Consider the following 27,875-nt stretch of genomic DNA (forward strand, 5'->3'; position numbering starts at 1 on the left):
GTTCTATATATGAATTTCCTCATTCTGACATTGAAGGTTGATAGAGAACTGTCTTTTTAAGGTTAGAATCTTTTTTTCCTATAAATCCTGCTCAATTATCTGCATATAAACACAAATTAGCAGTCAGATGCAGCAGCAAATTAAGAAAAATAAATGTTGTAGCTCTTGGCAGACAGGGAAAAAACACAAACAGCTAATCAAATGACCAACCAGATATTCCTGTGCTTTTTTTTTTCATCTGACCTTTTTAAAATAAAATCCTTTCTAAATTGCCAGTAGATAAACAGCCTCACAGAAAGTTTAAGCCCAAAGCGCCACTGCACTTCTCGACTTTAGAACTTCCTGCTTTGGTGCACCTCATCTTCCAAAGATTCCTCCACGGGGAGTTTATTAGTTTCCTTTCATCCTCACCATCTTGTGCTTGAATACATGCTTAACACCATTGCTCTATTGAAGTTGTACACAAACACGTAACATTCTGTGTTAATAACCACCCACTCAGTGCACTGCATCCCTTGCACTCTGCGAACACACTCACGCACACACCTACTGATGTCCACGCAGTTTGATTTGTGGCCCAAGGCAAAGCTGTTCTCCCTAATGAGCCGCCTGCCCTCTGTTTTTCCAAGGGAGGTGAGGGAGAACTAACCTTGATGCAGCATAGAAGGGATCCAACCTGCTTACACACACAAACTTGAACTGCTGTGCTTGTGAAAGAAACTGTGGTTGTGTCTTTTATCCGGCTTGTGACATTATCATCAAGTTGATGATGTTGAAGTTAACCTCATCATACCTGCCTGAAATCAAGCGAGATATTTATTCGTATTTGCATCACAAAGCATTTTCAGGTTTATTGAACTATGCATGAACTGTAAGTCAGATTTTGGAATAACTGAGCTGTAACTTTTTTTTTTTTTCTCTGTGTTCTTAGATCTGGGCCAACTACGAGGAGAAGCCTGTGGAGGAGGTTGTGCACGTCTCTGAGGAGAAGGAGCGTGTGGCCAACTACAGACCCGTATATGTGACTGAAATCACAGACACCTTGCACTTCTACGCCCAGGATGTGGAGACAGGTACAGACACTTTCTCCGTTTTAATACGTTTAATATGCATGTCCATGTCGTGTCGCACTGCAACCACAAACCTTGCTTGCTGTTAGATCTGAAACAAGTCAAAATAAGTAGTGGGTAAGGAAAGGAAAAGTATAATATTTAAGTTTTTTCTTTCTAATAAATATTATTTCTTACTTCTCTTCAGTTTCGCAGTTATTCACTACTTTGACTTGTCATATAATCCTAATGAACTGCATTACATTTTCTGGTTGTAACAAGACACAATGGGAAAGGTTAGAAATACTTTTGAGAAGAACTGTACTGTTACATCGTGGCTCAAAACTTATATAAAATAGAGGAAGCACCAGGAGGCTGACTGATTTTAATTATGTAAAATATTCATTTGTACATTTTAGCTTATCTTCATACTGCAGTGGCTGCTTGTATTGAAACAATCAGTGTCTCTGTAGAAAAGTGAAGACCAGGGTTCTTTAACTTTCTGCTCTGGTTTTTTACCTCCACACTGATTTCATTAATGAGAATTAATTCTGTCGCAAAGACGTTGACTGCATCTCTTACCTCCAACATTTTTCTCACTAGTGGAGATCCAATAACTGAACCTCCCTCTTGTTTCTACTAATAAATGGTTGTAGTAATGAAGAGCGATGGCTGCAGGAGCTAACAATTGGGGTCCAACTTGATTCCAAGCATTTAATCTTCCAGAAGTTGTTCAACTCAATAAGCACTTGAAAACCTACTTGGTGCAAAAATTACTTAATTTTCCACCAGGGTATTTGAACCGTCATTCTCGATGGGACTGATATCATGTGCAGAAATAGAAAGGGTGTTGTCTCCCTATTTTTGAATGATTCATTGCAGTAAATGTCAACTTTTATTCTATTTGGAAAAAGAAGACAATTCCGAGCTATTCAGATTTTGGAATAAAAAAAATGGCACAAAACTCTTAAGTTGTGTCTCGGAGTATACCGTCTCACGTTTTGAGCTTGACAATTATTACATCATGATGCGTCCACTTTGCTTTGAGTCGCTTGAAAATGAAAACCACAGAAGAAATAAAGGAAACTGGTTAACTTTCACATTAATTGCCAATTTGTTGTGCATGCGTTCATGCTGCTTTGAATGCCTAATACTTTGATCAAGAATATCTAAAGGCAGGCCAAGCTTATGTTTTGGTACAGTTTTAATTTTTTATTTTTTTTTGTGAGTGTTCCAAGAGTCATTAAATAACAGCATAAATATCCTTGCAGGCAATACCAGAAGCATCTAGAGAGTTTGCTGAAGCAAAAAAGGACTAATTAGGTTCTTTTGATTCAAAATGTGTCCATTCTAAGTTAGTTTGTGCTCAATTTCACATGTAATAAGTAGATTCAATAAAAACTACTTTCAACATATGGGGCCCCCCGCATAATGGAACAGATCTGAACTATTCATAGAAATTGTCTCCCTCTGCCAGGTCATGGGAACAGCCCAGAATTCAGAGGCCTTCCTGTCACTCCTGCCCCTTCATCTGTCTCCACTGCTGTAGATGTTCAAAGGCCATGAAATCAAAATTGTCCTTTTTTTTTTTTTTTGTCATTTGCCTCCCCCATCATAATTGATAAATTTACCTTCAATTAACAATATTTTAACTCAAAGAATATAACTCACAGTATCTAATTTGATCAGAAACAAGCATATATAAACCTTGCAGTTTGCAGCTCTCTCTATGTTTCATCTCTATGCCCTAAAATCTCCAGGTTCCTTGAAATATGTGGAAATATAATGTTATTCCTTCTCTTGCCGTGGGCTACAAATTCAAATCAAAACCGTAGCGCTGCCTCTGGCTAAGGTGCTGCTGCCTCAGTCAGTCGGGATTGATGCTCTGATTTTTGTCTGGGCTTTTATGGTTCATAATCACATTGCAGCAAAGGGCCAGAAATTTGACTTTACATATCCAAACCTGAAGTTTGGGTTAATGCCACTAGCGACCTGTGTGGCCTTTAGGGGAACTAAATGCTGAATAGTTCATCATCTTGTTTTTCAAGTTCTCTAAATATCTTGGACATTAAGGAAGAGCATGAAACGGCGTGTACACAACTTTTCCCACCATGTAAAATTGTACACAAACAGCATTTTTTCATATTGCTGCTCTCAGTGTATTTTGACAGGAGAGCTATGAGTTATTCAATCTTTTCTCATAAAAAGCCTTTATTTTAGATGATCCAGCAGTGCTGGTGGCTTCTTATATATTTATTTTTTTCATTTAATTGGCTTGTGTTCTTCAAACAAGCAGCTTATAGGGTGGTTTCATAAAACAAAAAAAACAAAAAAATTGTATTCTCAGCAGGGGAGTAAACCCTGACCGGTCCTCTGCCCCTCTACTTCCCTCTCCTGTTGGGTTGCTTGGGCCCCCTCCTCCGTCTCCTCCACTTTCTCCACCTCCTCCCCTGCTTCACAGTTCCTTTCATTTCTGCAGGTGTGCACTCAGAGCTGCATTAAGTCATCTGGGCTTCTTGAGTTGAACATCAAAGTGTTAGAGGCTATAAAATCACACGAGCTGAGTGCTTTAAAATATTGCATGCCTCCACCCTCACCCCACAACATTTCTTAGTGAGCAAGTTTACACACACAGATCTGGTGTGAAGCAGAGTACTTTAGTGTTTACAGCAGATGACAATAGGTCATCTTAAAAGGAAATACACAAGTGCCTTCCTCATGTGCGCCCATGTTAATGATCTGATCCATTTCGAATGGCTTCATTTGACTCTGTTAAGTGAATCTAACCATGTGTAAAATATTTTGGTTATATCGTGTTAACCAGCAGCCAGTCATTCATACATTTTGTTTTTGGAAGATACTTTATTAGTACATTAATGCAATGCTATCCTGAAGACTTTGATTAAAGTTTTACCCGATTTCATATTGGGGTAAGATTATCCTGATATAAAATCCACCCTTTATTTTCTTCCAGTCTCCTTCAGTTTGATTCCTATAAATAAACAATTTCACAACCTTTTGTGAAAAAGTGTTTATTTACACGTACACTTTTTAACATAACCAAGTTAAAAATGCTCTGTATTGAATTTGTTTTCCTTAAGAATTTAGCTTGTTTATGTTTCCATTAACTGTGGTTGTGATAAATCCTGATAAAACCAAATTAACTGAAGGACCCACTGCTGTTCGATAATTATACTCCCAAAAGCCTTTGTTTTTTTAAGAATATATAATTATTGCTTTATTATAGAAAATTGCCATGAATTGTTGATCGTTAAAGCAGTCACACAATGCGTAATTTCAGGCATGGCTGGTGGCTAAAAGCTCCTTTTGGTACCTGATAGTTAAGTATGTGTAAAAATAATTTTAAAAAAGCGCTGAAAGTACCGAATAGGAAATGCACCACTTTAGAAATTTGGAACAAGTTTTTGATTAAAATTTTTGTTAATGTTTGACCTGCCTGCTTTGATTTTTAGCCACTATGGATGTATTTATCAATTTCATCATTCAAGTGTTTTTAAGATGATTTAAAATCTCACTTTCAATTGTTTGTGTTATCAATGGTTGGTTATTCTCAGAGCTAAACAGTTGTACTGTTTATTTAAGCCATTTTAGCATCTTATGGTAGCATGTTCAGCATTAATAAAACAGCATTTTTTGTGCCCAGTCCGTGGAAATTGTGAAAAGCTGTTGGCCTTTCCAAATCGCATTCCATGACTCTAGGTGAAAGTTCAAAACAATAGAACAGAATTACTACGCTCCACTTCATTTGGCCTTCTTGTTACCTGCTGAAAGTCACGGTAAACTTTTCTCTCTTTTTTTTTTTCATTTTTGCCTAAATAACACACATTTAGGCATCATAGAACTATAATGAGTATGAGATCAAATCTTCCAGAAATCAGACTGATGCAAAGAAAAATTTGGAAGAGAATGCAATAAAATGAATTGAGAATCATTCAGAAGAGCAAGGAAGTACAAACAAAAGGGAACAAAAAATTCCTTAAAATTATATCTGTTTAACATGTCTGAGGCTTCACAGTGCACAAGTAAAAATGAGTATCACAGCAGAAAACATCAATTTCAGTTGGTCGTACACTTGTTTAAGTAGAACAGAGAAGATGAGGAAGGAGAAAAAGGAACATCGCCATTAATATTTAGAGCCAGTTTCCAAACCATTAACCCTGAGGGAGTTGTGTCTGTGTAATAAAGTTGGGTGTATTTATTTATTTATTGTGGTCTGTAGAGATGAGTGGCTGCTGAAAAGCCTTCACAGCTTTCTAGATGTTAAAGTTCATGCATGGGTCTCTAAAGTAGTTTCTTTTTCTGAGCTATTAAAATGTAGTCAGAAATGCAGCTTGCAGCGTCATTTTCCCTCATGAGTCCTGTATCTGCTACAGGATTGACCCTTTTCCCATTTTAATCATTTGCATTTAATTATCGTTCCCCTCCCCCTATTTCACATATGAATATATTTACACTTGGTTGATAACTGATTGCTTCCACATTAGGAATGGATTTTCCCAGAAGATTTAGGAAATTGATCTGTAATCCTGTTTATTTTAGGATTTCATCTTGTTAAGCAGTCATTTAATGTTTTCTAACCCCCCTCTACCTCACTGCAACTCCTCAATCCACCCCTTTGCTTCAGTGGGGCTCTTTCTGATCCCCCTGTTTTCCTTCTGTGTGCCGTTTTCTCTCTGGAGGCTATATGTAATTACTGTCAGAAGGGAGCCGGCACAGATCTGTGCAACCTTAGACACTCTGAGACAAAAGGCCACTCAAGACACATGAAGGGAGACGATTCTGAACTATGTAGAGCTGGTTGTATATTACTCTGCTGGAAGGAGGCTTTGTAAAAAAAACTATCCAAATGCTGGTTTGGAGTCTTTCTGGGTAGAATCCAGAATTGCAGCAGCTAGAATTGCTTGTTTATACACTTCAGGGATGTCGTATTAAGTTCTTGTTTCCCGTGGGATACAGACTATACATTTATTTGACTGCAGACAAAACTCCGATCTGTTTGACGAAGTAATGGGTCAAGGAGGTAAATCTGAATGTCCCTCATTTCGGTGACACTTTCCCAGATGAGAAGGGATATGTAGTCTCTCTGGTGAGATCAGGGTTTACTCTTGAGTGTCTTTTAGTGGGATGTATCCTGAAAACTTTCAAGCATCCTTGAAACTTTCAGATCAAATTGATCAGATATGTAGTCATAATCCACCTTTCAATAGTATAGGACATCATTTTCCTAGCCAAATTGGAAGCTCCCGGTCCTTAATACCGCCACATGTAAGCAAGAGCAAAAGATGCTTTAACTCTTCTGCTTGAAGCAGAGACATATTGTTGACCCACAGGAAGCTGACCGATTAACAAAAATAGCCTCAGACTTGGAAGAGGAGATCTTTCATCCTGGTCACTTTGAACTGGGCTGTGACTTGCTTTCATTTTCTAAGCAAGGAAGATGCTCCTTCTTTATGTTTCTAACACTTCTTGTTATATTTCTTTTTTAACCAGCAGTACTTCAACATAATGAAGATTCATTTTCTGTGTTAACTGTACAGTAATTACTATATTAGTGGAATAATGTTGGGTGGGAAATAAATTTTTCCAGACTCAAAATGGACTGAAGTTTTGTGACTTTCCACCGTGCCTCTTTTCCAATTTATCCTTAATCTTTTGGAGTGACTGGCTGTATGGAGTGTACAATAACATCTCCCACTTGTTTCTGCACACTTCTGCTAATCTGGCTGTAAAAGAACAATACTTTTTTTTTGGCTTTCAAGAAAGGCCAATTTATCTTAGAAAGTGTCTCAAGTTAAATGATGTGGAGCAACACCCATCACTCTTAGGACAATGCAGTTTTAAATATTGTTTTACCAACCAGTTCATTCAATCTTAAGTGGTTCAATAAATAGTCCAAATTAGATAAGAGTGATTGCAAGCTCAAGAGGTAAATATTAGACACCATATTCTTCTGTCAGTCTGTTTTTCAGGAGTAAATTAGGATCTTATTTCAATTTTCATGCCTGGCTCATGATCTAAATAAGTGCTAAAGTTGAGGTGACTAAAACTGGTCTGTTGAGACTGGCTCCTAAAATAGTCTCTGTCCAGCAGAGTTGAGACTCGGTAATATATCATTAAAAGTATAAGCTCTTTGAGTGACAGGTGAGTGCTGACATGCGGTGTCCTTTCAGAGGCATCGCTACACATCACTTCTTGATTCAGAGGTTCAGCGGGGTTACAGCCGAACTTTGAGCTTGGGCTTCCAAAATACCAGACTGACTAATTTGTGGTATGTGGTGCTTACTCAGCACCAATACACTTTTTAATTTTTTCTTAATCAGCTGTGCTCATGTGGTGATTACATTTCTGGGCAGCATTCCTTTAGGTTGCTCACTGATTTTTGCCCACCACACACATACACGCACACAGATCCCTACCCCACCTGCTTCAGACCTCACGTTGTTGTCACCTCCATGGTCCTGAATTGCTGGGCCTGACCCTCACCAGCAAACACACACACACACTTCTCGCTCTCACCAAACCTCAGCTGCAGTGCGGCTGGCTGAACATGCTGTCTAGAGCTTGTTCCCTGGCACCAATACAGACTTGTAATGAGTGGAGTCGTTCCCCTTCCAACCAGGTGCCACTCCGTCCACATTATTCACACTTCTACCTTTTACACACAGCAGCTGTTATTCACCTAATGATGCTGGACCCAGCTACTGATAGAGCAGCACGGCCAGATCACGGCTCCCTTTCTAGTCGCCTGAAATTTTAGTTTTTTCTTTGACTTTTTAATTTGTTTTACATGGTTTTGATGTTGTTGATAATACTTGTCCTCGCACCTTATTTGTGGTGTTTATTTAACAAAGATTACTTTCAAATTAGTACCACATATTATCTTGATAAAGATGAATTGCCCCCCTAATTGGATGTCATGTCAATGTAGCAAAGTGATTATTACTTTGCAGCAGAAAGCTTAATAAAGGAGATGGATGAATAGTTAGAAAAGCTTTGCATAAGGCTGTAAAAATTCCTGCCTTTTTCTCTCTCTTTTTTTTAAAGCAATTAATAAAAATTATTTTGGTTCACATATTTCTGTTACAGTGGGCATCAAGCCAGAGGTAGATATCATTCATCTTGTGTTGTAAGCCTTTCAGAAAGGTTTTTGTCTATTTTTGTCTTTTTCTCTTTTTTTGTAAATCTTAAGAGTTGAATAGTCTAATTACGCCAATATAATAAAGGAACCAATTGTACAGTGGAAAAATTAACTCCTCTTTGTGGCTAAAGACAAAAGGAGTGACAGAAAAGCCTAAATGTGACTATTGTTGTAATGATTATGGTGAACAGTTTAATGGTCGCATCAAATTAAAGGCGAATGGTTTTAATTGCAATACTGTTATCGTAGGGTGTATATAATTATGTTCATGCTACAGCTGTAAAACCATATTAATTTAAATTTTACATTGGATGTAATTAGAATTAATGCCATGAAGAAAGAATCAAGTGCTCTGTTTCAGTACCTTAGCAGGCTGACAAAATGGATGAGAACTGCTAATTAGAAGTCTTTACGTTGAGTCCATCGGTCTGTTCTCCTCTTAAAGTCCCATGTTTGTTAAATTGGGTTTTGAACTTTATAGGTCCCACTTGATTGAATAACTACTAAATAAAAGCAGCCAAGCTGGTACATGCATTTACTCATAGCATTTCACGTTACATATTTGATGTTAGTTTTTGTGAAAAAGACAAACTTTCTTCACTTCAAAGTCTTCAGAGTTCAGTGCTACAAGCTTGGAGTAAAGACCCATATATTTGGGCTTTTTTCCCCCAATCTATTTTGCCTTCTGTTTGTTCATTCTGCCATGGAGGCCTGTTGGAGGAGTACTGTAGATAAAAGTTCTCGTCTCTCTCTTGCGCGTTGGTTACTCGGACAGGCATGTTTAATCAGCTGATTGGAAAATTGTGCTTCATTCAGACAGGAAGTTCTTGTGTTTGTGTGGTCTGCCCTTGGGTGAATTTCTTATTATCCCTTCTGCAAAACTGTCTGCCTGTCTACTGTGATAAGTATATGCACTGCAAAACCAGTCTGAACCTCTAAAAAGGCAGAACAAGCTGCTCTTTGGGCTACAGTTAGAATGTGACTTCTTGTGATGGTTCAGAGTCGGGCATCCCCACAAAATGTCACATTTATGCAGAAGTATTTACATTTCTAACCTGCTCAGCTGAGCTTCTGTTGTCTATACTCTGGAGTGTGAGCTCTCTCTTTGCAGGTTTGAGCAAAACTCCAGAGAAAGTTGGGCTTTACATTACTGTTTATTTCTCATGGGGTCTTGAATTGGAAGAAGATTCCATAAGACATATTTTCAATTCAAAGAAGAGTTCTGGGGATTCAGTGTTTCTTCTGGTTACAGATGATGGACTCCACTGTTCCCGATGAGGCTTTCAATGCTTCAGATTTTTCTGTACACTTCCCTATGTGTGTCTATGACAATTCCTTTAACTTTGTCGCTTTGTTTCTGCTCTGACATCCACAATTGACAACAAGACCTTATATACAGATGGTGCATTTCTAAGCAATACCTAGTCAATTTTCTGTTCTGCAAGTGAACTCTAGCTGTAGAAACTCGACAGCTCATGCTGCCATTCTTCTTCCCTAGATTCTTCTCGATGTAGAGGATGGGGTGGTTAGAGGTCAGACTCTTCCTGGATGATCTCTCCTCTCTCATAGCATGCAGATAATCGGATACGCAAGTTAGCTTCTAAAAGGTCAGCTCAGCTGTCGGTCTGAGCCAGGATGCTTTTGATTTTAGGTGGAAAATGAGCATCACCCATTCTTCACTGCTCCAGCAAGCTTGATTCACGCTAATTTCAGAATTTGGAAGCGTTACCTAAATTGAAATGACTGAGTGGGATTTTTCACTGTGGTGTGCCTCTTTTTAGGTTCAAAAAGGGTTCTCTTTGAAATTGGTTCAAATGTGTGCACATTTGAACCAATTTGGAGAATACAAATCTATCCCAATGGTATTTCTGGACCTTTAAATAAGTCCATTGGACAATAAAATCAGACTATTAGCTTCAGCAGTTAGGCTTTACAGGTGGCAGAAAAAGAAGGTGGAGAGACTGAAACAAGAGAGACCACTAGATGCCTTCTTTGTTTACATTTTTCAGAGACAGAAACAGTAATTTGCTGTAAAAGACTCCAGACTGTTGGCAAGAAAAGAACGGAGGAGGGTAATTGGTTGTAGTGGGGGGTTTCAGATGAAATGCAATCTCATATCCCGCTCTAGAGGGAGCGAAGCTGTATGTGTCGAGCATTAGGATCATTTGGTTTTTTTATGGTGACAAAAACTTACATTTCATAAAACATCCGTCAGTAAAGAGAGAGGGGGAACTTTCTCCTATCTTAGCTCTCTACTCAGCATTCCCCAGATGAGTGCTGGTTCTCCTTTGACTAGCCTTACTGGATATAACGCTCAACTGTGTTTGGCAGACCTCAAGCAGTTGTGTGTTCTGGGTGTGTTTGAGTTGTTAAATGATGGACAACTCATCATGAGCTGTTACTCATTTAGAGTAACAGCAGTCAGTCCTCAAGGGTCTCTTTTTAGAGCAACAACTCTATCACTCTTTCCTCAGGCATTTCCTAATAAATGACACTGCCTTACAGAAATATTCATGCCCATGGTACTTTTGACTATTTTGTCACTTTACAGCCACAAACTTCAATGTGTTTTCTTGAGTTTTTATCTTATAGACTTGTTAGATGAGAACAAAATTGGACTTCATTCCAAATGTACAAATGTGTTGTGGAAAACAAACACTACACATCATCCTGATGGAACATTGGTGTGGTGGTTTCAAGCTTTGATATGGTTTTCTTCATTTGGGAGTTACAGTTGATGGGAAGATTGATGGCGCTAAATTCAGGACAATGGTTGTAGAAACTTGTTAGAGATTGTTAAACACTGGAGGTTCACCGCTAGGCAGTGAAGGGTGGTTCTTCAGTGTTGACTTTATGGGTTGAGTACAAATGCATAGCATGATTTTCTTTTTGTAAAACACTGTGAAACCACTGCAGTGTTTTACTCTCTCCTTCAGAATTAATCAAAACCCTTATCAGATAGTAATAAAATACCAATAAACACTGAATTCCATGATCTTTGACATTACAAAAATGCGTTGATTTTCTTGTTTGTTTCCTGATCCCCTTAAATACCTACTTCCAAAGACGGGTTTTGTTTTTCCAGATCGACAGCAATTAGGCTCATAATTTGCTGTACATGTTGAAATTTTGAGATTGGACTGCTTTTACAAGCAGTCACTCTCTCGGCCTCAGCCTGTGCGTCTGTCATACTGTGATTATTTATCCTTCTGAGTTTTAATGGCTTTTGTAAACAGCTTAATAGAATTCACCAGAGCCTTGGGGATGCCTGCTGAAAGGGCACTTGAGCCACTGTTTTCATTGGCTTTTTGTCTTCCCACCCCTCCGTCTCCGCTTCCACACCGCGTGGCGCAAGATAATCGAATATGATCACAAGCAAACTGTAAAACCGTCACCACCGCTCCCCTCCCTGTCTTCTCTCCCTCTCTTGCATTCTCTATTATTTCTGTTCTTTTAAAGCCTAATCGGTCCTTCACTTTGCGCTCGGCATTCGGAATGTAATTATATATGATTTATAAACAGCTGCAGCCATTATCATGTATAAACAAATTACAGAATGAGGGAGGGGGGGGGGGGGGCAGAGGGATAAAGAGATGAGGATTAAAAAAATTTGGCGAGCATCAGGCACAGTCATTGGTTTGGCTGCTTTTTGGATCATCGCTTTGGCTCTTGCTTCAACACAAAATGAGCACTAACGTTTGACACGGTTTACCCCTTCTGCAAGCAGATATTTGATTGTCCTGCTGCCAGCGTTGAATAGGATTCAGCCTCTGTAATACAGTGTGTTCTTGCTGTACTTCCTACTTCCTAACTGTTGCTTTTTCAGGATTTAACAGGGGCACTGTGCTTACAAAAAAAAGTTAGCTCAAGTCATTTCAGTTGGTTCATTGTCCTGCTGTGCTCTCCTGCAGCATGTGATGTTTGTTGGTTTTTGTTGCAGCAATGACAGCTGGATTACCTGGTTCTCCTGCTTTTTTTAAATCTTTTTGACATGCCTTTTGAAAGCTTGAGAACTTTGACAAATTTATTTCATGTCATTGTCTAGGATTTCTAAAGATTGGTTTAACTTTTTGACAACTTCTAATGCTGAGCAATGGTAATACTTAGACATATGTAAAAGGATAAGCTACAAAATAATAAAAATATATGTAAAAAATAACTTTTCTGTTTGACACACACCTTTATCAGAATTATTTTACAAACCCTCATATTTTATGTAAGAAGTGAAATTCACATGAACCTGAGGGATTGAACAATCAACCTGGCTGTGAAAATTCAAGTGTGTGATGCAAGAATGGCTCCAACCAGTTTGCCTCTTCTTGCATTCATACCCAGCTCTTAATTTCATTCTGACCTATTTTCATTTTATCCCCATGTTCTTAACCATATCATAGGACATTTTATCTTTTTATTTTCAGGATTATTTAAAAAAGCTCCAATCTCAGTCCAGTTTCAACTTAGGAAATAAATCACACATTTTATAATAAAGCTTTTTAGCAATAAATTGTATCATTTTTGTTTATTTTGCCTTAAATGGTGATGCCCCCGTCTCCCGCTTTATGCCAGTCAACAGCTTGGTTACTCACTGCTGTGGATAACCAGAATTTCTCAAGTACACCAATGTGGTTGTAATCTTTATTCTGGCACAAACAACATTTCCAAACTGATCAAACAGTATTTAAGAGTGTTGGGTTCAGCTCTACAGGCTCCCCATCCCCTCCTCCAAACCAATTCCTTAATAATTAATCCCCCTGCGAGAGCAAAACATTTTCATCAAATTTTGCTCCTGAAAACTTGACTTTTTAGCTGGTTGCAGAATTTAGTTTCTATGTCAATATTTGTCTGCTTTGAAATTGCCTCCAATCATAACTGCTTCTAAAATTAGAAGGTTCACATTCAGGCTCGTCTTGCATGCATTAAACCATCCTGAAATGCAATTTCTATCAATCTTCAAAAATCATGGCAAGTTTATTTATACCAGGAGAACCTAAAACATGTTTATGTCTCAGGGATGCAATGCTCATATGTTAGAACACTTTGAAGAAAAACTACCAGGGTGCTTTTATTTGTCTGCATTCGTCAGCTACCAGCTCCACAGCGGCTGTTCAGGGAGATATTTGGACACCTCTGCTCTCACTATGCAAAATCAACCCGAGCCCCCAGTTTTCTCCTCCCACTTCACTTCTCAGTAAATCCCTTTGCTTTCCTTCCTTTTTTTCCCCTCCAAGTTTGACATGCAAATGAATGTCTCCTGAGCTATTGGTTGGCAGCTGTCTGCCTGTCTCAGCATAGATAACTGTGGGAAAACAGCATCATTATTCATATTTTCTTGTTCTCCAGCAGCATAAATAATATTAGGTGCTAATGACAAGCAGGAGCTGCTGTACAGAAATAGAAAGGTGTCTGCCTGCAAGCTGTTTATTTGGTAGTAACATGCATCATCAGCAGAACTACCCCGGCTGCGTTTATTTAATGTTTCTGCAAAAAGCTCCTCGCTGTTAACATGTAAAGTGTTGGAAATGAAGCTTCTTTTAATTTTAATGCCTCAAGTGAGATGCTGGCATAAACACAACATTAGTCTTGCTTGGGTTTACTATCATCCAAATGTCTGAGTAAAGAGGATCAGATGCACATTAAATTAGCCTTCCTGCCTGCAGACCCCTCCCACCTCCAAGTAGTTGATTTGTGAAAATGTCCTCTAAAAATATCACCATGGAAATTCCTATTGGCCACTTTAATAAACTAGCTGCTGTAATTGCTTCCATACACTTCTATACCGCTCCACACCAAAACACAGAGTCAATGGCAAACACTTGCCAACAGGGATGAGCACGCCGTCTCTAAAAACACAAACACACCGCGAGCATTTCTCAAACAGCTGAAAAGTAGCTCTCGTCAAGATGCACGTTCTCTGCGTTCACAATCAGCGTCCCAATTCGCGCTGATGGTTGCAAATCAGGCAGCCACTTACCACAGTCATTGGTTCCCCATGAAGCTGTGGCTTACTCTCTGATTCCTCCGTCTCCCTGCGTATCGACAGCCACGCTCTCACCTTGAATCCACTATAATGGGTCTACGGCTCATGATATAATGGCTTGATGGGCCATAAAGGCCCACTGTGAGAGCTGGCTTAACTCAAAGCTCTACTTCACCACCAGGGTCAAACCAGAATAAGCTGCATAGTGTTAATGGGCTTAGCAGCAACAAAAGCTACTAAGTATTTCTAATAGTAATTTTGGTGTCAGTATCTAGAGGTGATAAGATTGCTTTTGACCTGGTTGTTCGTGCTTTACACTATAAGAGCTAAATTATTTTTAAATAAAATAAAAAAAAATTGCATCTCTCTCTTCTTGCACAGCTGCCTTTTGAAATAAAGCAATTTGGTTATATTTTGATGCCATTTGCAGCAGCGTGATATAACAAATGCACACCAAATTATTTAAATTGCTTCAACTTTGCTGTGTTGTTCTCTGGACAGCTGTGTTAGAACAGCTTTATAGTACACACTTAGGGTGAAATAAAAAGTAACTGTCAGATTATTTTCTTCTCACAAATAAAACCAAGTATTTACCTTCTTTAGCAATAACACTTTGCCAAAAAGATAAAAGGAAAGAAAATCAGACGCAGTCCATGCGTGGCCTTCCTATACTGTCAATTTATATTGTTTGAGGGTAATAGAGAAGCAATCAATCTGCATCAAAGATGAATCTAGAATAGGTTTGAGATATGATAATGCTGTACCTCAACACTGTAATTTAGTTTCCTCTCATTCCATCAGGAGGCCAGTTGGAGAGTCTGATGGAAACCATGAGAGCGGAGATCGCTGCCCATCCTCCCGTTGAAGGGTCTTACTCGGCACGGAGAGGAGACTACTGCCTAGCCAAGTTCGCTGATGGTGAATGGTATGTGTGCATTTCTGTCTTCAAACACTTTGCAAATTTTTAACCTTGCACCCTGCAATCTTGGTTGTCCTTCTTACTGAAGGCGTCAGACTCACACAGAGCTGAATGTCTGCCATTTAAAAAATGCTGAGTAAGTGAGTTCCATCCCATTTTAAGTTAGATCAGATGTGAAGTTGTCCTGCTGGGGAACCGGATTGTCCAAGCAGAACCTGCTCCTTATAACCACTCATTTGACCTTTTTCCTCCCTTAAATTTGAGTGGTAGGATTTCTGTGGATCACAGTGTTCCAGCACACTTCTGAACAGAGGACTTCCTTAATCAGTTTGACATCTAACAGGGAAATACTTGTACTGTGAGTGTGTATCAGTGGTGTCAGGAAAACAGCCACATAAATAGCCAGAGTTAAAAATTTCCCTGTAAAGCAGCACTTCTAACCAAAGGGATTTATTTATTTATTTATATCCATTTTGATTTCCTTTGGTGATTGAGCAACTTTATATTCAAAGGATTTTGCTTTCAGCATGTGGCACATCCACAGCAGTCACCGACAGTGTTTTGATTAGCTCCTACAAAGCAGCGGTTTCCAAGCAGTAACATACAAAATCTCTTCTCCTCGTCTCTTTGAGTGTTTAAAGTTCACAGATGGTCATGGGAGATGGATAGAAGTCAAGGAGGTGAGGGTAAGGAAAGAAAAGATCATGCAACTAATTAAAAACCAACGCTGGTGTTGCTCTCCATTTTTCTGTTCTGCTTTTTAGGGCAAAACACAAGTTAATCTACTTCATATGTCACCAGTACAAGTTGGGGGACATTTTGAACAGGAAACACGGAGTCTGTATCTCCACATCGGAGAGGGGAGAGAAGAAACGTCCGCCTCTTAAACGGCGGGAAAAATATCTTGATTTGTGTCTTTCTGGCAGCCCTTTATTATTCAGCAAGCTAATTATGTTTGCATTGTTCATTCTTTGTATCAGAGAACTGTTCGGTTCATTCTCCATGGAGACTTGTTTCTTTAGGGGAGTAATTAAAAATTTTTACCATGCAAGTCCTCCCAGAAACATGAACGGAAAAGAATAAAACCTCTGTTCATCAGTCGCTTCCTTTTTCTCAAACTTCTTATTACTGCAGTTTTTTACTTCATTATTCTCTCTTCACCCACATAAACATAATTATTTTTTTCAGCTCTGCCTGCTTTGCAGCCAATTTGTCTTTAGTGCTGTCATTTTTTTCTTACTCAAGATTCTGAGTCATGTCCAGGTGAGGTGATGTCATGCATAAGTTTCATATTGTAGCTTCTTTCTATATGTAGCTATTATTCAGGAAGGTGGTTTTGTAATTTAATTGTTACCGTCTGATTGTCGCTGCTTTAACTTTTTATTTGCGTGGATATCGAGCTTTTCAAATGTGCCAGAAAATAAAGGATCACAATGAAAAACCTCCAGGGTCTCTATGATTAACACTAATGCGCTAATGTCATTTTCTACGAGGCAAAAAGAAACAGGTTTAAATTTCTGCCTTTTATTGCAAAGAGGCCTCCATGCAATTTCCACCGCCTGCCTATGTCCTGATAGATCTCCTCTGTCCCCCCCACCAACCCGCACAACCCCAGCCTCTTCATCCTATCCCGCTCCTCTACCCCGATCACAACAGACAGATCCTCCAACACCTTCTCCCTAGGGAAATAAGCACAAAATCATTTACTCATCTCCTTTTCCTCTTGTGCCCTCTGTCTTCATCTCTCTTTTCCTACTCTCTATTCTCTCCCCCCCACCCTTTCCCCTTTTCTCTCTATCCTTCTTTCCCCCCAATTATTCTTCTGCTGCTGCAGGTACAGAGCCAGAGTGGAGAAAGTTGAGTCACCGGCAAAGGTTCACGTCTTCTACATCGACTATGGCAACGTGAGTAACTTTGTAGCAATAAATCTGATCGTGTACGTGCGTGGCGGGAAAGTGTTCTCATTAAGGCAAAGTGCTGATCTTTAGAATTGAAGAACATCCACATAGGAATTTCTTTCTTCAAATCTTTGTGGGGATTTTTATATTCCAAGGTTTTTTTTATGTTCTAAGAAGTCTCTATGTGCCCTTTTAGCTGAAATTTATATGAGAAACAAAATGCCAGCTTGTTTGCTTGCTTTTTTTTTTCTGGTATTTTATTATTGAAACTCAAAAGTTCAGAACAGAATCTTCACTTGGTCAGAAAGTAAGTGTAGATTTTATTCTAGTTTTTATCATTTATGGTGGCTTGATACACCAAAATGTTTTGAGGTTTTTAAATTGGTTAACTGCTATTTCTTGGCCTCTAGACTTAAAATTTTAACCATCAAAGTATCAGGATGTGTAAAGTTTCAGTCACAAAGTCTGGTTCTAAAACTTATGGAATATCTTGATGACAAAAAGAGTCATGTCTGCAGTTGTAACAAGTATCAGAAAGTTATTGCAAAATTTAACATTAAATATGTATTTTATATGCCTTAAATTTCAAAGCATTTTTAAACAAAAGCATCACAGATTAAAAAAGTGATTTCTTGCATCCAGTCACTTTTCTTTTTTTCTTTTTTTTTTTTAGTTTTGCACTAAAATGTCTGAAAAATAACAACTATTAAACCAGAAACCCTGGTTTTCTTCTGAATGAATTGGTTCCTGCCTTTCCCTGGGTATTTTTAATTTTACTCGTCGATGACGAAGACAGTATAGTTGTCTCTGCCCACGTGCGTGCTCATGCTTGCATCATCACCGAGTGGCTCATGCAGCCAGCCCCCGCCCTGCGGGAGTTTTCCCATGATGCAGTGGAGCGGCACAGTGTGCGACTGACCTCAGAGCAGGGGGGACAGACCACGGTTTGGCTGGCAGATGCAATGCATCCTGGCATGTTGCTGAAAGTGTTGTTCTCTGAGGCTGACCTGGTACACACACACACAAAAAAAAAAAAAACACGAACTGATTTCTGCAGCCTCTCATTTGTAGTAGTTTTGCGTCATTTCAGGTTGAGTCAGGCCGACCTTGAATTCGTGACCTTGTGTCACGAGCTGTTAGCTTACAATATTGCCACCTCTCTCAGGTACATGGCACTACCTGAATTATTACGTGATCATTAGCAAACACAGCGGAGCACTTTTGTCATTTTCAGGTTTAAAGCCTACATTCAAAGTGTAATCAAAGTCTCATATCATGCTGATAAATCTTAACATTGTGTCATTATGAATCTGAGAGGTATTTTCTGTCTAGACTGAACAGTTCTATGAACATAAGATATGAGAGGGTCGTTAAATTACCTCTTGAGTTCTCACGGCTGTATTTATCTGACTTCCCAACACGCTAAAGCCTTTATGGGTCAGCGACTGAACAGAGCTTTTACATGTTTTATAGATTTTGTGTTATAAACGTATAGTAAATATTATTCATTTGTAGCTTTGTATCTCGAAAACGACTCTAGGCTTATTATCTAGATTGCGTAGGTAAAACAAATGCAATAATCAGCCTTTGTTTATTACTTATTAAAAGACAACAAAAAGAAAAAGTGATGGGTTCTAAAATTAGCGCAATTTATGCAGGAAATTAAATTTAAGGAACATTTTTCATGTCAATCCATTTGTAGACCAAAAATGTGGTGACTTTGGATGCATTTAATGAAGTGGGGGGAAAAAAATTAGACTATTCAATATTGGACTTACCAATCAAGAGAAAATTGACATATTCAGATCAAATTAATTTAATTTGTGCATTCATACACAGCATTCCTACTTTATACATTCAAAACATGTTTTGCTGCAAGTTTCTGATGGTGAAATAAATCTGCTTCTTTACATAAGTGTCTTGCTGAGGCAAGTAAACATACCACTCCGAGTGAGTCAACCAATTCAGACTTTTCATGCTATTCACCCGGTACAGCACGACGTATGGGATTATTACATCTTACATCTTGGGCCGTCTTCATCTTTACTTTAGCTAAGCTGAAACGCATACAGAGCTTGCACTTTCACAGGTGTATCAACAGCTGTAAAATGATTACATGGTTTACTTACAAGAGTGTGAAGCATTTTATCAACCGAAAGAAGATGTCTCACACTTTTTTTTTCCGTTTTTTTCCATTTATACTGGTACTGTTAAGAGTGCAATAAGCAATAAGTAAAAATCAAATATTTATACTGTAGTCAAAACTGCTGAAACCCAGATTCATACAATTAACACTTCCCTCCATATTTACAGATTTCTAGTCTCATGTCACATTGCATTGTGGGGCTCTTTTGGTGTCAGTAAAATTCAATGATACTCAATGTACCATTATTAGCAGCACTAGCAGTTAGTCTGATGTAGTTTTTGCAAATTATTCCTCTTTTATCATTCATTCTGTTACTTGTCAAACCAATTTAAAAATGGTATATACAGACTAATGTATCCAGATAATGTCCACCAGGAAGTATTTTAGTACAGAGAAACTAAGGAGTACAAATTTTCTCATTTGAAAATAAGTCTCAAACACAAGTAGGTAGATACAGCTTAAGGCACTCAACTTTATATTTAGGACTGATAATAAATTCATGGCATCAGCAACTGAATATCGCTCCCAGACACTGTCAAGACAAGAAATATTGTGGCGTTTTAATATCACAAGATGTCGTTAACATCACATGCATGAAAGCTGCTGTGTGCCGGCTTTCAAATGTCCTTCCTGTGTCCTTCCTCAGAGAGAAGTTGTGTCGAGCACCCGTCTGGCTGCCATGCCTCCCGCCTTCAGCACCAGGACCCTGCCAGCACAGGCCACGGAGTACACCTTCGCCTTCATCCAGGTCCCACAGGACGTAAGTGCACAGATGAGCAGACATGTCTCTGCAGCCACGAGCTCCGAAATTAGCCGAGTTATCGGCTTCTTCTGTCCCCCTTTCTGCCAACTTTTGAAAGTTTGACTTTCCTGGCACAACATGAAAAGTGTTTGAGTTTCACAAATCACACCGTGTGATAAGTCTGGAGCTGATAGACAAGGCTGACTTTCCATTCCAGGCGGTCTTGTGAAAACGATGCCCGCCTTCGGATAATAGATGTAACGGAAGCAAAAGAGAGCAATGACAAACGCAAAGTCACTGGTTTTTTATGTTTGCCCAAAGATTAAAGAAAATGAAGAAGAAGAAAAAAAACTTACCATCTGTGTTCTTTTTAAACAAATTTGATAACATTCCCTTCAATTATTCAGCAGCCTGAACTGTTATGTTTCTATGCAGAGATCATATCTACTTGATGCACTGGAGTGCGTACATGGTTGAGCACCTTCCACTGTTTTCTGCAGCAATAATCATGTTTACTCAACCTTCAGTGACCACAGGCACGAATGTGTGCATGTGTGTCAGGGGGTCGGCTCGTTGGCAGCATCTTAAGCCGACTGCATACAAATCAAGCCAAAGCTGGTTTACTTTAGCTGTAGGCCTTGTTGGTGCCGACTTAAATCCTGGATTTATTCTGCTGCGTGTGATTTGCTTTTAGAAGATTTCTGTGTCACATAGGCTTCATAAGATGCGAACCACTTTAAATATGATCCCGGGATTCATCGAGTTGCAGGATTTGTTTGTTTGGCTATGTTGCTATAGTTTATCTGTGCTTATTGAGTTAAAGTCTGCTTTTGATGAATGCAAGCTGATTTGTTTGTTTGCTTTTATATATATATATATATATATATATATATAAATATGAACAGTTGATTAGATTTGAAAATGCCATTCTTTTTCCCCAAATTTCCTCCACTTTCTTCCTAAAAATGACAAATGAAAAGCAGGCGGCCTGAGGTCTGTGCTGCTACCTCTCATGAGTCAGTAATGAAGTAGCCCATCTGTTGGAGCAACCCGTGGGACACAGGGTTCACCTCCATGTTAAAGCTCCCATACACAAACATTAAAAACCTTTAGCACACCTTTCAGCCTGACACACGCCTTACACCTCTTCTGCTCAGTCGACTTTCCGTTGCTCCTGCGTCTCAACTTTCCATTTTGTCTCAGATTTCCGTTTCTTCTGGTTGCTGTCTGACACACTGACAGCATGATGCCGCGCTGGTACAGAAGCTTTGTGGGAAAGGTTGCTGCTTTCCTCCCGTAGCCCACCACCTGATGCCCCTGCACAACACATCTGTCTTCACAAGTCATAATTGGCATCTTAGTCTCTCTCTGAAAAGTTCTTCTCCAAGACTAAAAGTCTGCCATTTGGATGAAATCCCACTGCTTGCATCCTGTTGTTTCTCATCAGATACTCTGTAAAGTGACAGTATTTTCAAAAAGTGTCAGCCGTGACAAACTCCTACTGTTCTTCTGTTTTAAAGGGGGGGGGTTAGATTTTATGTTTTACCTGAGATGTGTCCTGGTGACTTGTATCAAAGCAGGAGGCATCATGAATGTCTCATCCATGACACCTCGCTGTAGCAACTACAGCTTTGGAGCAAAAAATATCATATTTTTAGATTGTGTTTTTACCTTTTAAAGGTTGTTATTCCATTCACATGGCTCCTCTAATATTGTTTCTGTCTTTTTGAGCTAATTGGAGATTACATTTTTAAAACAGTCAAAAGAAAAGGCAGCTCATTAATTTATAAGCTCCTTTCACTTATACTGCATTACCATTTCCAATTTTCCCATCACAGTCATGGCAAAATCCACTGGCAACAAGAAATGACTTTTTAAGCTAAAATCAAGAAGTGAAGGTCGACAAACACATCCGACACCTCACATCTTTGCAGTTATTTTGTGAAGTAGGGAACAGTTTATGACAGTAATTTCCATAATACTTTTCAGGCACATTCAAGAGAAGTTCGATGCCAAAACTTTATTTTAAAAGCCTACCTATGTCAAGATGAAATGCAGCCCTGACAGTTTGACTTACGGCTGACCTACAAATGGTTTGCGACAGATTCTAAGGCATTTATATAAATCGGAGATCCTACTTTTTAAATTTGGATAAGTATTTCCAAGAGTTGTAGTTCTCGTGCCCCTGATCCTGTCATGTTTCGGCTGCTTATCTATTTGTTCCACTTGTATTTTTTTCCTTGTGATTATAGAAATATCTGTTGTAAATGACTAGTTATTAACATCTGTTTTTATAGTTTAAAAATTTGCAAAAAAGAAAATGGTTTAAGATCTTGTGAAGTCTGTATCTGTGGAGGGTGAACTGTTTAAAAAATATTTTTAAGTCTTCTCATCTACACACGTCCCTATATCAAACTGCTCTTTCAACGCGTAGCGTGAAAGATGAAGACATTGAAAGGGCCTTATGAATTTTCTATTGTCTTTTGATAAGCATTACTCCATTCTTCATCAGCAGTCGTCTCCCCCTCGCCCCGAGCGTCCCCACGGCGACTGTGACAAGTTGACCAGGGGGGAGACAAGGGGACAAAAAAGGCCCTTCTAGTTTTGTTCCTCGAATAAGCCTCCCTGCCCACACTCGCTCACTCACACTTACACCAGACGCGCAGATGCCCAAGGGTGGCTAGCTGGAAGGGGGTTACCATGGAGACAAGACCAGGGCGAGAAAGAAGGGTAGCGAAGAGATAGATGGTGTAGGGAAGGGATGGTTAATGGCCAGGAGCTGATATTTTTTTTCTTTTTCTGTTTTTTGTTTGGAAGGGGAGACGGGCTGTTGTTGTTTTTTTTCTTTTTATGCTATCTTCTTTCTTTTGAAGGTGTCAATGCCAACTCTTTTAGTTTCCTTTTCACCCCGTCTGCTGAAGGACATAAGGTCAAGATTTTGTTGCAGCTGTGTCAATATCGGCTTCTCCATATGTTCATTTAATTGCTGGATTTTAAGAGTTGAAAAGTTCAAGGGAGGAGAGGACAGCTTTGAAAGATGTCCTGCACCAGTGTGGCCTGGCCGTTGACTTCCTGTGCAAAAATAAAATGTGCGCAGTCTGGGTTTTCTCCTCTTTGCTTGGATTGCCTACAGTAGATTTTCAATCGGAGAACAGAAGGAGAAACTTGTGATCAATGACGTCAATTTTCTGTGCTGTAGTTTGGCCTGTAGTTTTAGTGATAGTAGCTGAGGAAGTGAAAAAAGCCGTTCAGTCCGTGTTCGCCACGCTTCAGTATACTGAATTAACATCAGCAGCCACAGGGTTCTTAACAGGCTAGCGCTATTGTAATTAACTGTATTTGTTTTTTCCCTCTTTTTAACCAAAGTTATTATTTGACATCCCAGTGTTTTCCCTTGCAGTCTAGAAAATTATAGATTTTCTTTTGAGCACTTTCCAGGTCAGATTAACTATGGGAACATAATTGTATTTGCACACTTTATTCCCTTAACCATGGTGTTTTTATCTATTTTCATCTGTGTTTTAACCGACCGTCAATCCAGCCATCGTTCATCTATCCACTTAGCTTTTTGTCCAGACATGTGTTGAAATATCTGCTGTAAATTCACACTCAAGTTTTATAGCCTTCAAAATGAACAAAGAATTTGCATCCGAAAAATTGTTGCCCATTGAAAACAAACCTTGTCTCAGCTGCTTCAGTGTACCAATTATCCCCCTGCCTTCTCCAGGAGGACGCCCGTGCTGATGTGGTGGACTGTGTGGTGCGGGACATCCACAACACCCAATGCCTGCTGAACGTGGAATACTCAGGGGCCACCTGCCCACACGTCACAATACAGTTTGGGGACACCAAGGATGACGTGGGCCTGGGCTTGGTCAAAGAGGGCTTGGTCATGGTGGACGTCCGCAAGGAGAAGCACCTGCAGAAAATGGTGAGTGGAGTGTTAAAATGGTCTCAGAGATTTCTTCTGTTGGTGTAGCTGCTTGACTGAGAAGAGCAGTCCACAGGCAGGGAGCAATACGCTGCACGGATTGATATTTCAACATTTGTGCTGATGTTGGCTCTTTTATGTGTATTATTTTAAGTGCCTTTTCTGTTTCTTGTTTGGGTGTGAAATATTGATGGACACCAAAGTCCTTGCAGTCAGAATGGTATTGAGCGAGAGAGTGCCATGACCGACATCTCTTTAACAGCTGCTGCAGTTTGTAATATAGCGGGGCAGTTAAACACGTCAAAGTAAAAGTGCTTGTATTTGCGACAAACAGGTTTGAATTGTTTATAGCTCTGCATGACAACATGATGGAGAGGATACCTGCAACGATGGACGCTTTAGTTTATTCTTTTCTGGACCGTGTTTTTCGTTCACTTCGCTCCCTGTTATTTACAAACTGCTGCAGATTCCAATCAGAGTCGGACATAAAGGAGGTGACGGCTGTGATTTGTCTGTGTGCTATTATTTTCATATTTGAATACATCATTTGTAGTCGCATGCCAAGTTCTTTCTTCATTATATGATCTTCCAATCCACTGATCCTATTAGAGAAATGTGGCTCCACTCCTCTGAGGTCAGTTTGTTTGTGCCCTCACTCCTTTTTTCTGCAACAATTGATATTTACTTCTTACGTAATACATTTTTATGTTTGCTCAAAATGAAGTCTGAATAAAGTGTACATATTTTTTCTTCGTGTAACAGCTCCGGTCATAATTTCAAATGCTCTTGTCTTATTAATTATGGACTTTAATTGATTATTTTTAAATGTTTTTTCTTTGTTCATGGTGGAATGACTACATCACAAGCAACTTCTATGTGATATTTGGAATCAAATAAGCTTCAATTTATACAAACTTCCCTTTGAATTTTTAGCAAGTTCCAGGAAAACCAGAATAATTTTGTAGCTATCTAGAAGCTACTGACATAATTTTGCCAGAATGTTTGACTACTTCTAATATCAAAAATGGTGGAGCTAATTTAAATTGGTTGGTTTGCTGGCAAGGGCCCAGTCCATTAAATTTTCAGGTCTTCATTCCTGAAGTGGTATTTAAACCTTATTCATACATTCTTAAATCAGTTTAGGGCCATTATCCTGTCAGAACACCTAGTTGTGTCCAAGTGTTACCCGCCGAGGTGTTCCTTCATGTGAAAGTGAAGAATTTGGAACTAGTCCTCCTCATTTCTCTGATGCACCGGAATTACTGGCAGGATCGTTAAATTTAAAGACCTTACAGTGACTCCTCTGTTTCCTTATTCTTATTTTGAATTAGGCCATCAAAGTTGTTTGTAATTATTTAACCCTGGAATGTAAAAATCATTGAAAACTCAAAATTAATGGCACTTCTGCCTATTATAACTGGATGTAAAATTGTGACCCAATCAGTGTACATTTAAATGCCGCTACAGTGTCACTTTGTCAAACGGTGAAGCTTTGCTCATTTACTTTTCACTCGTTATGCTAATTCCTCCTGCAGACTCGAAGCTGCTCTGTACATCAAAGATAAAGTAAATGGGAGATATGGATTCCAGCTACAAGTACTGCTCCTACACAGCCCTAATACTAATCACTGTCTTTTATACGAGAGTCAAATGCACAAAGAAACGGTTAAGTTTTTCTATAAAGTGCAAAGGTTAACTAAATAACAACGAGGCATAGTGATCAAAGCCTAAAGAGCCCAGTTGTCCATGAAGTTTCACCTCCTTCTTCAGACTGTGCATTGTGAGAGTATTTCGGCTTCCGACCTCCACAGTGGAGTGAGTGACCATAATTCAGTCTTGGCATAATGGACCCTACAGACGAGTGACAGTGATTAAACCTTCCTAGCTATTCCACTAATAGGCTTATAGACTGCACACAGATTTAGGTTTTGTAGGATCTAATGGTTCCTGTTTAGTATGCAACAGCTGCTTCTCCATTTGCCCCCTCCTTGCTGGCTACAGTTTGATATTTTGATCTAAAGGAAGCTTAACAAGCAGCAGTGTTCCCAAAGTGCTTACAAGTTTGTGTTAAAGTAAAGCTCCACAGCTTGTCCTGAAAGTAATTCCACACATAATCTGAGTCGCGGTTCTGAGTATCGTTGAGATCTTCCATTTATCCTACTTGGAACAATGAGCAAAAGGGAGATCGGACTATTTTTAGATGCTATCCAAGTCATACTTTCTTTTTATATTGTTTTTGTTTTCTTGTTTCTCATCACCTGGTAGTCTGGTAGACTCAGTTCAATTGGGGACCAAAATAGCAACAGTTGTTACGTTTTCACACCGTACTGTCAAATAAAGCTAACCTTTTAAAAAACCTGTTCACCTCCTGGCCTGTGGTGGCGCTGCACCAAGAGCCACTGAAGGAAACATAAACACCTCTGAAGAACACATTAGTGCGACTTTCTTCTTTGTGAAATGTAAACAAAAGTAGAAAGACATCAGATTTTAACAGTTGTAGGATTTCTCTTTTGTCTTTGAAAGTCTGCGAGCCGTTCCTCCCTCTAGCTCTAGTCTATATCTCCAGTCTGCTTGGCCTTCACATATGCATTAGTTACTGGACTTAGTTTTTTTTTTTTTGGTCTGCATCAGGGTTCTACTATGCATTCACACCTCCCCGATCGAACCGGACTTTCTAGGCAAACAAAGAAGAGCTTAATTATAAAGCAGGCTAAAATGGGGCTGGTCTGAATGAACCCCATGTTAAATTCAGCTGTTAAGACATATTCCACACCTGTTCTACTTTTTTTAAATGTGAGCTGAAAAGATAAATATGTAAGCAAGTGATGAAGTGGTTTAGATGAGCTATTGTTCACAGTGTCAACTGGCTGAATTTACAGTTATCGCTGCTGCTTTTGTAAATGGTTGCGTCTTTGATCTACAGTACTTGTGTTTGTGTGGAGTCATTTGTTTACAAGGTGCACGCCGGCTTAGAGATTCATGGGTGCCATGACTCCTGCTGCTGGTGAGACAACAAAAAATACTGTCCTGCAGGAGCAACAGCCAAAAAATGTTTTAAGATATAACCTTTTGTTGCCACCTGGATCCGTGCCTCATTTTTCATCTCGTTTAGGCTTCAGTGCTACAGTATGGCACACCGTCTTCCGCGTCCTCGTTCACACCCCTCCTCCTCTTCCATTCAGACAATCAGCCTACATGTAAAAGTGACTTTCGTCCTTCCCCATCTCATCCTGTTTGTCTGTTCTTTATCCAGTGCTGGGGATTGGAACATGGTCACGGTAATCTGTACTCAAGTTCTAAAGCATTATATAACAGATGGGTTGTAATGTTCATTGGCACTTGAGCAGCCATTAATAGTCAGTCATAAGTGCACTGAAGGTTAACACCAGTCTTTGAGGGTGGCTTTGTCCCAAGAGGGAGACAGCAGGGAGGGGATTTTCATCCATTTGGAGTTTATTTCTTTTTCAAGTGCATTCCACCTTAAGCTGTACTTTAGTAGATGCTCATGATGCACACCATATGGACAGCTGCTGTTTAGCATTTTTACCCAGAATGGGACGTGCATTATGATTTAATGCCTGCAGCAGATTATTGGGAAACTAAGTGGAATTAGACAAAGGGGAAACGGATGACAAGCAAAAATTATGACCGAGATAATGTAACAATTGCACACTGTATCCACTTAGGCAGATTTAATACTCCCAAATCAAGTTAATGTTGTAACTCAGATATAGATCTGGAAGAACTTTTATTTCAGTACCAATGTTTTTTTTTTGTTTCAACAGCCCCTCAGGTGGAGTTCTGCTGTACTTTATAGATTGCCAGGTAAAGTGGCTGCCATATAAAGTGTCGGCCACGGGTACATGTAATCAGCATGTTGGTGTCATAAATGAGCTGTTAGCAAAGCTCACCAGCTCAGTAATAGTTGCCTCAGGCAGCCAGATTTAGAGCAGTGTCAACCATGTCATTTGGTCTGATTGCCCCCGATGGCAACTTGCTATTCTTGAGTTGGTGGAAGACTTCTTTTTTTTTTTTTTTTTCTTCCTCCAGTAGA

The 27,875-nt window shown here is 39.3% G+C and overlaps 1 protein-coding gene across 1 annotated transcript in view; it reads left to right on the forward strand.

The window, feature by feature from the left end:
* Positions 1 to 27,875, forward strand: part of snd1 (staphylococcal nuclease and tudor domain containing 1) — a 172,654-nt gene that overhangs the window by 133,655 nt on the left and 11,124 nt on the right. Inside the window, exons 18-22 of the mRNA XM_044107651.1 lie at positions 932 to 1,073; positions 14,987 to 15,110; positions 16,939 to 17,008; positions 19,795 to 19,908; positions 23,618 to 23,821. Of these exons, the coding sequence (XP_043963586.1) occupies positions 932 to 1,073; positions 14,987 to 15,110; positions 16,939 to 17,008; positions 19,795 to 19,908; positions 23,618 to 23,821 (654 nt within the window). The remainder of the gene's footprint in view (positions 1 to 931; positions 1,074 to 14,986; positions 15,111 to 16,938; positions 17,009 to 19,794; positions 19,909 to 23,617; positions 23,822 to 27,875) is intronic.

The sequence above is a fragment of the Gambusia affinis genome, linkage group LG23 (genome assembly GCF_019740435.1).
Source record: "Gambusia affinis linkage group LG23, SWU_Gaff_1.0, whole genome shotgun sequence".
NCBI lineage: Eukaryota > Metazoa > Chordata > Actinopteri > Cyprinodontiformes > Poeciliidae > Gambusia > Gambusia affinis.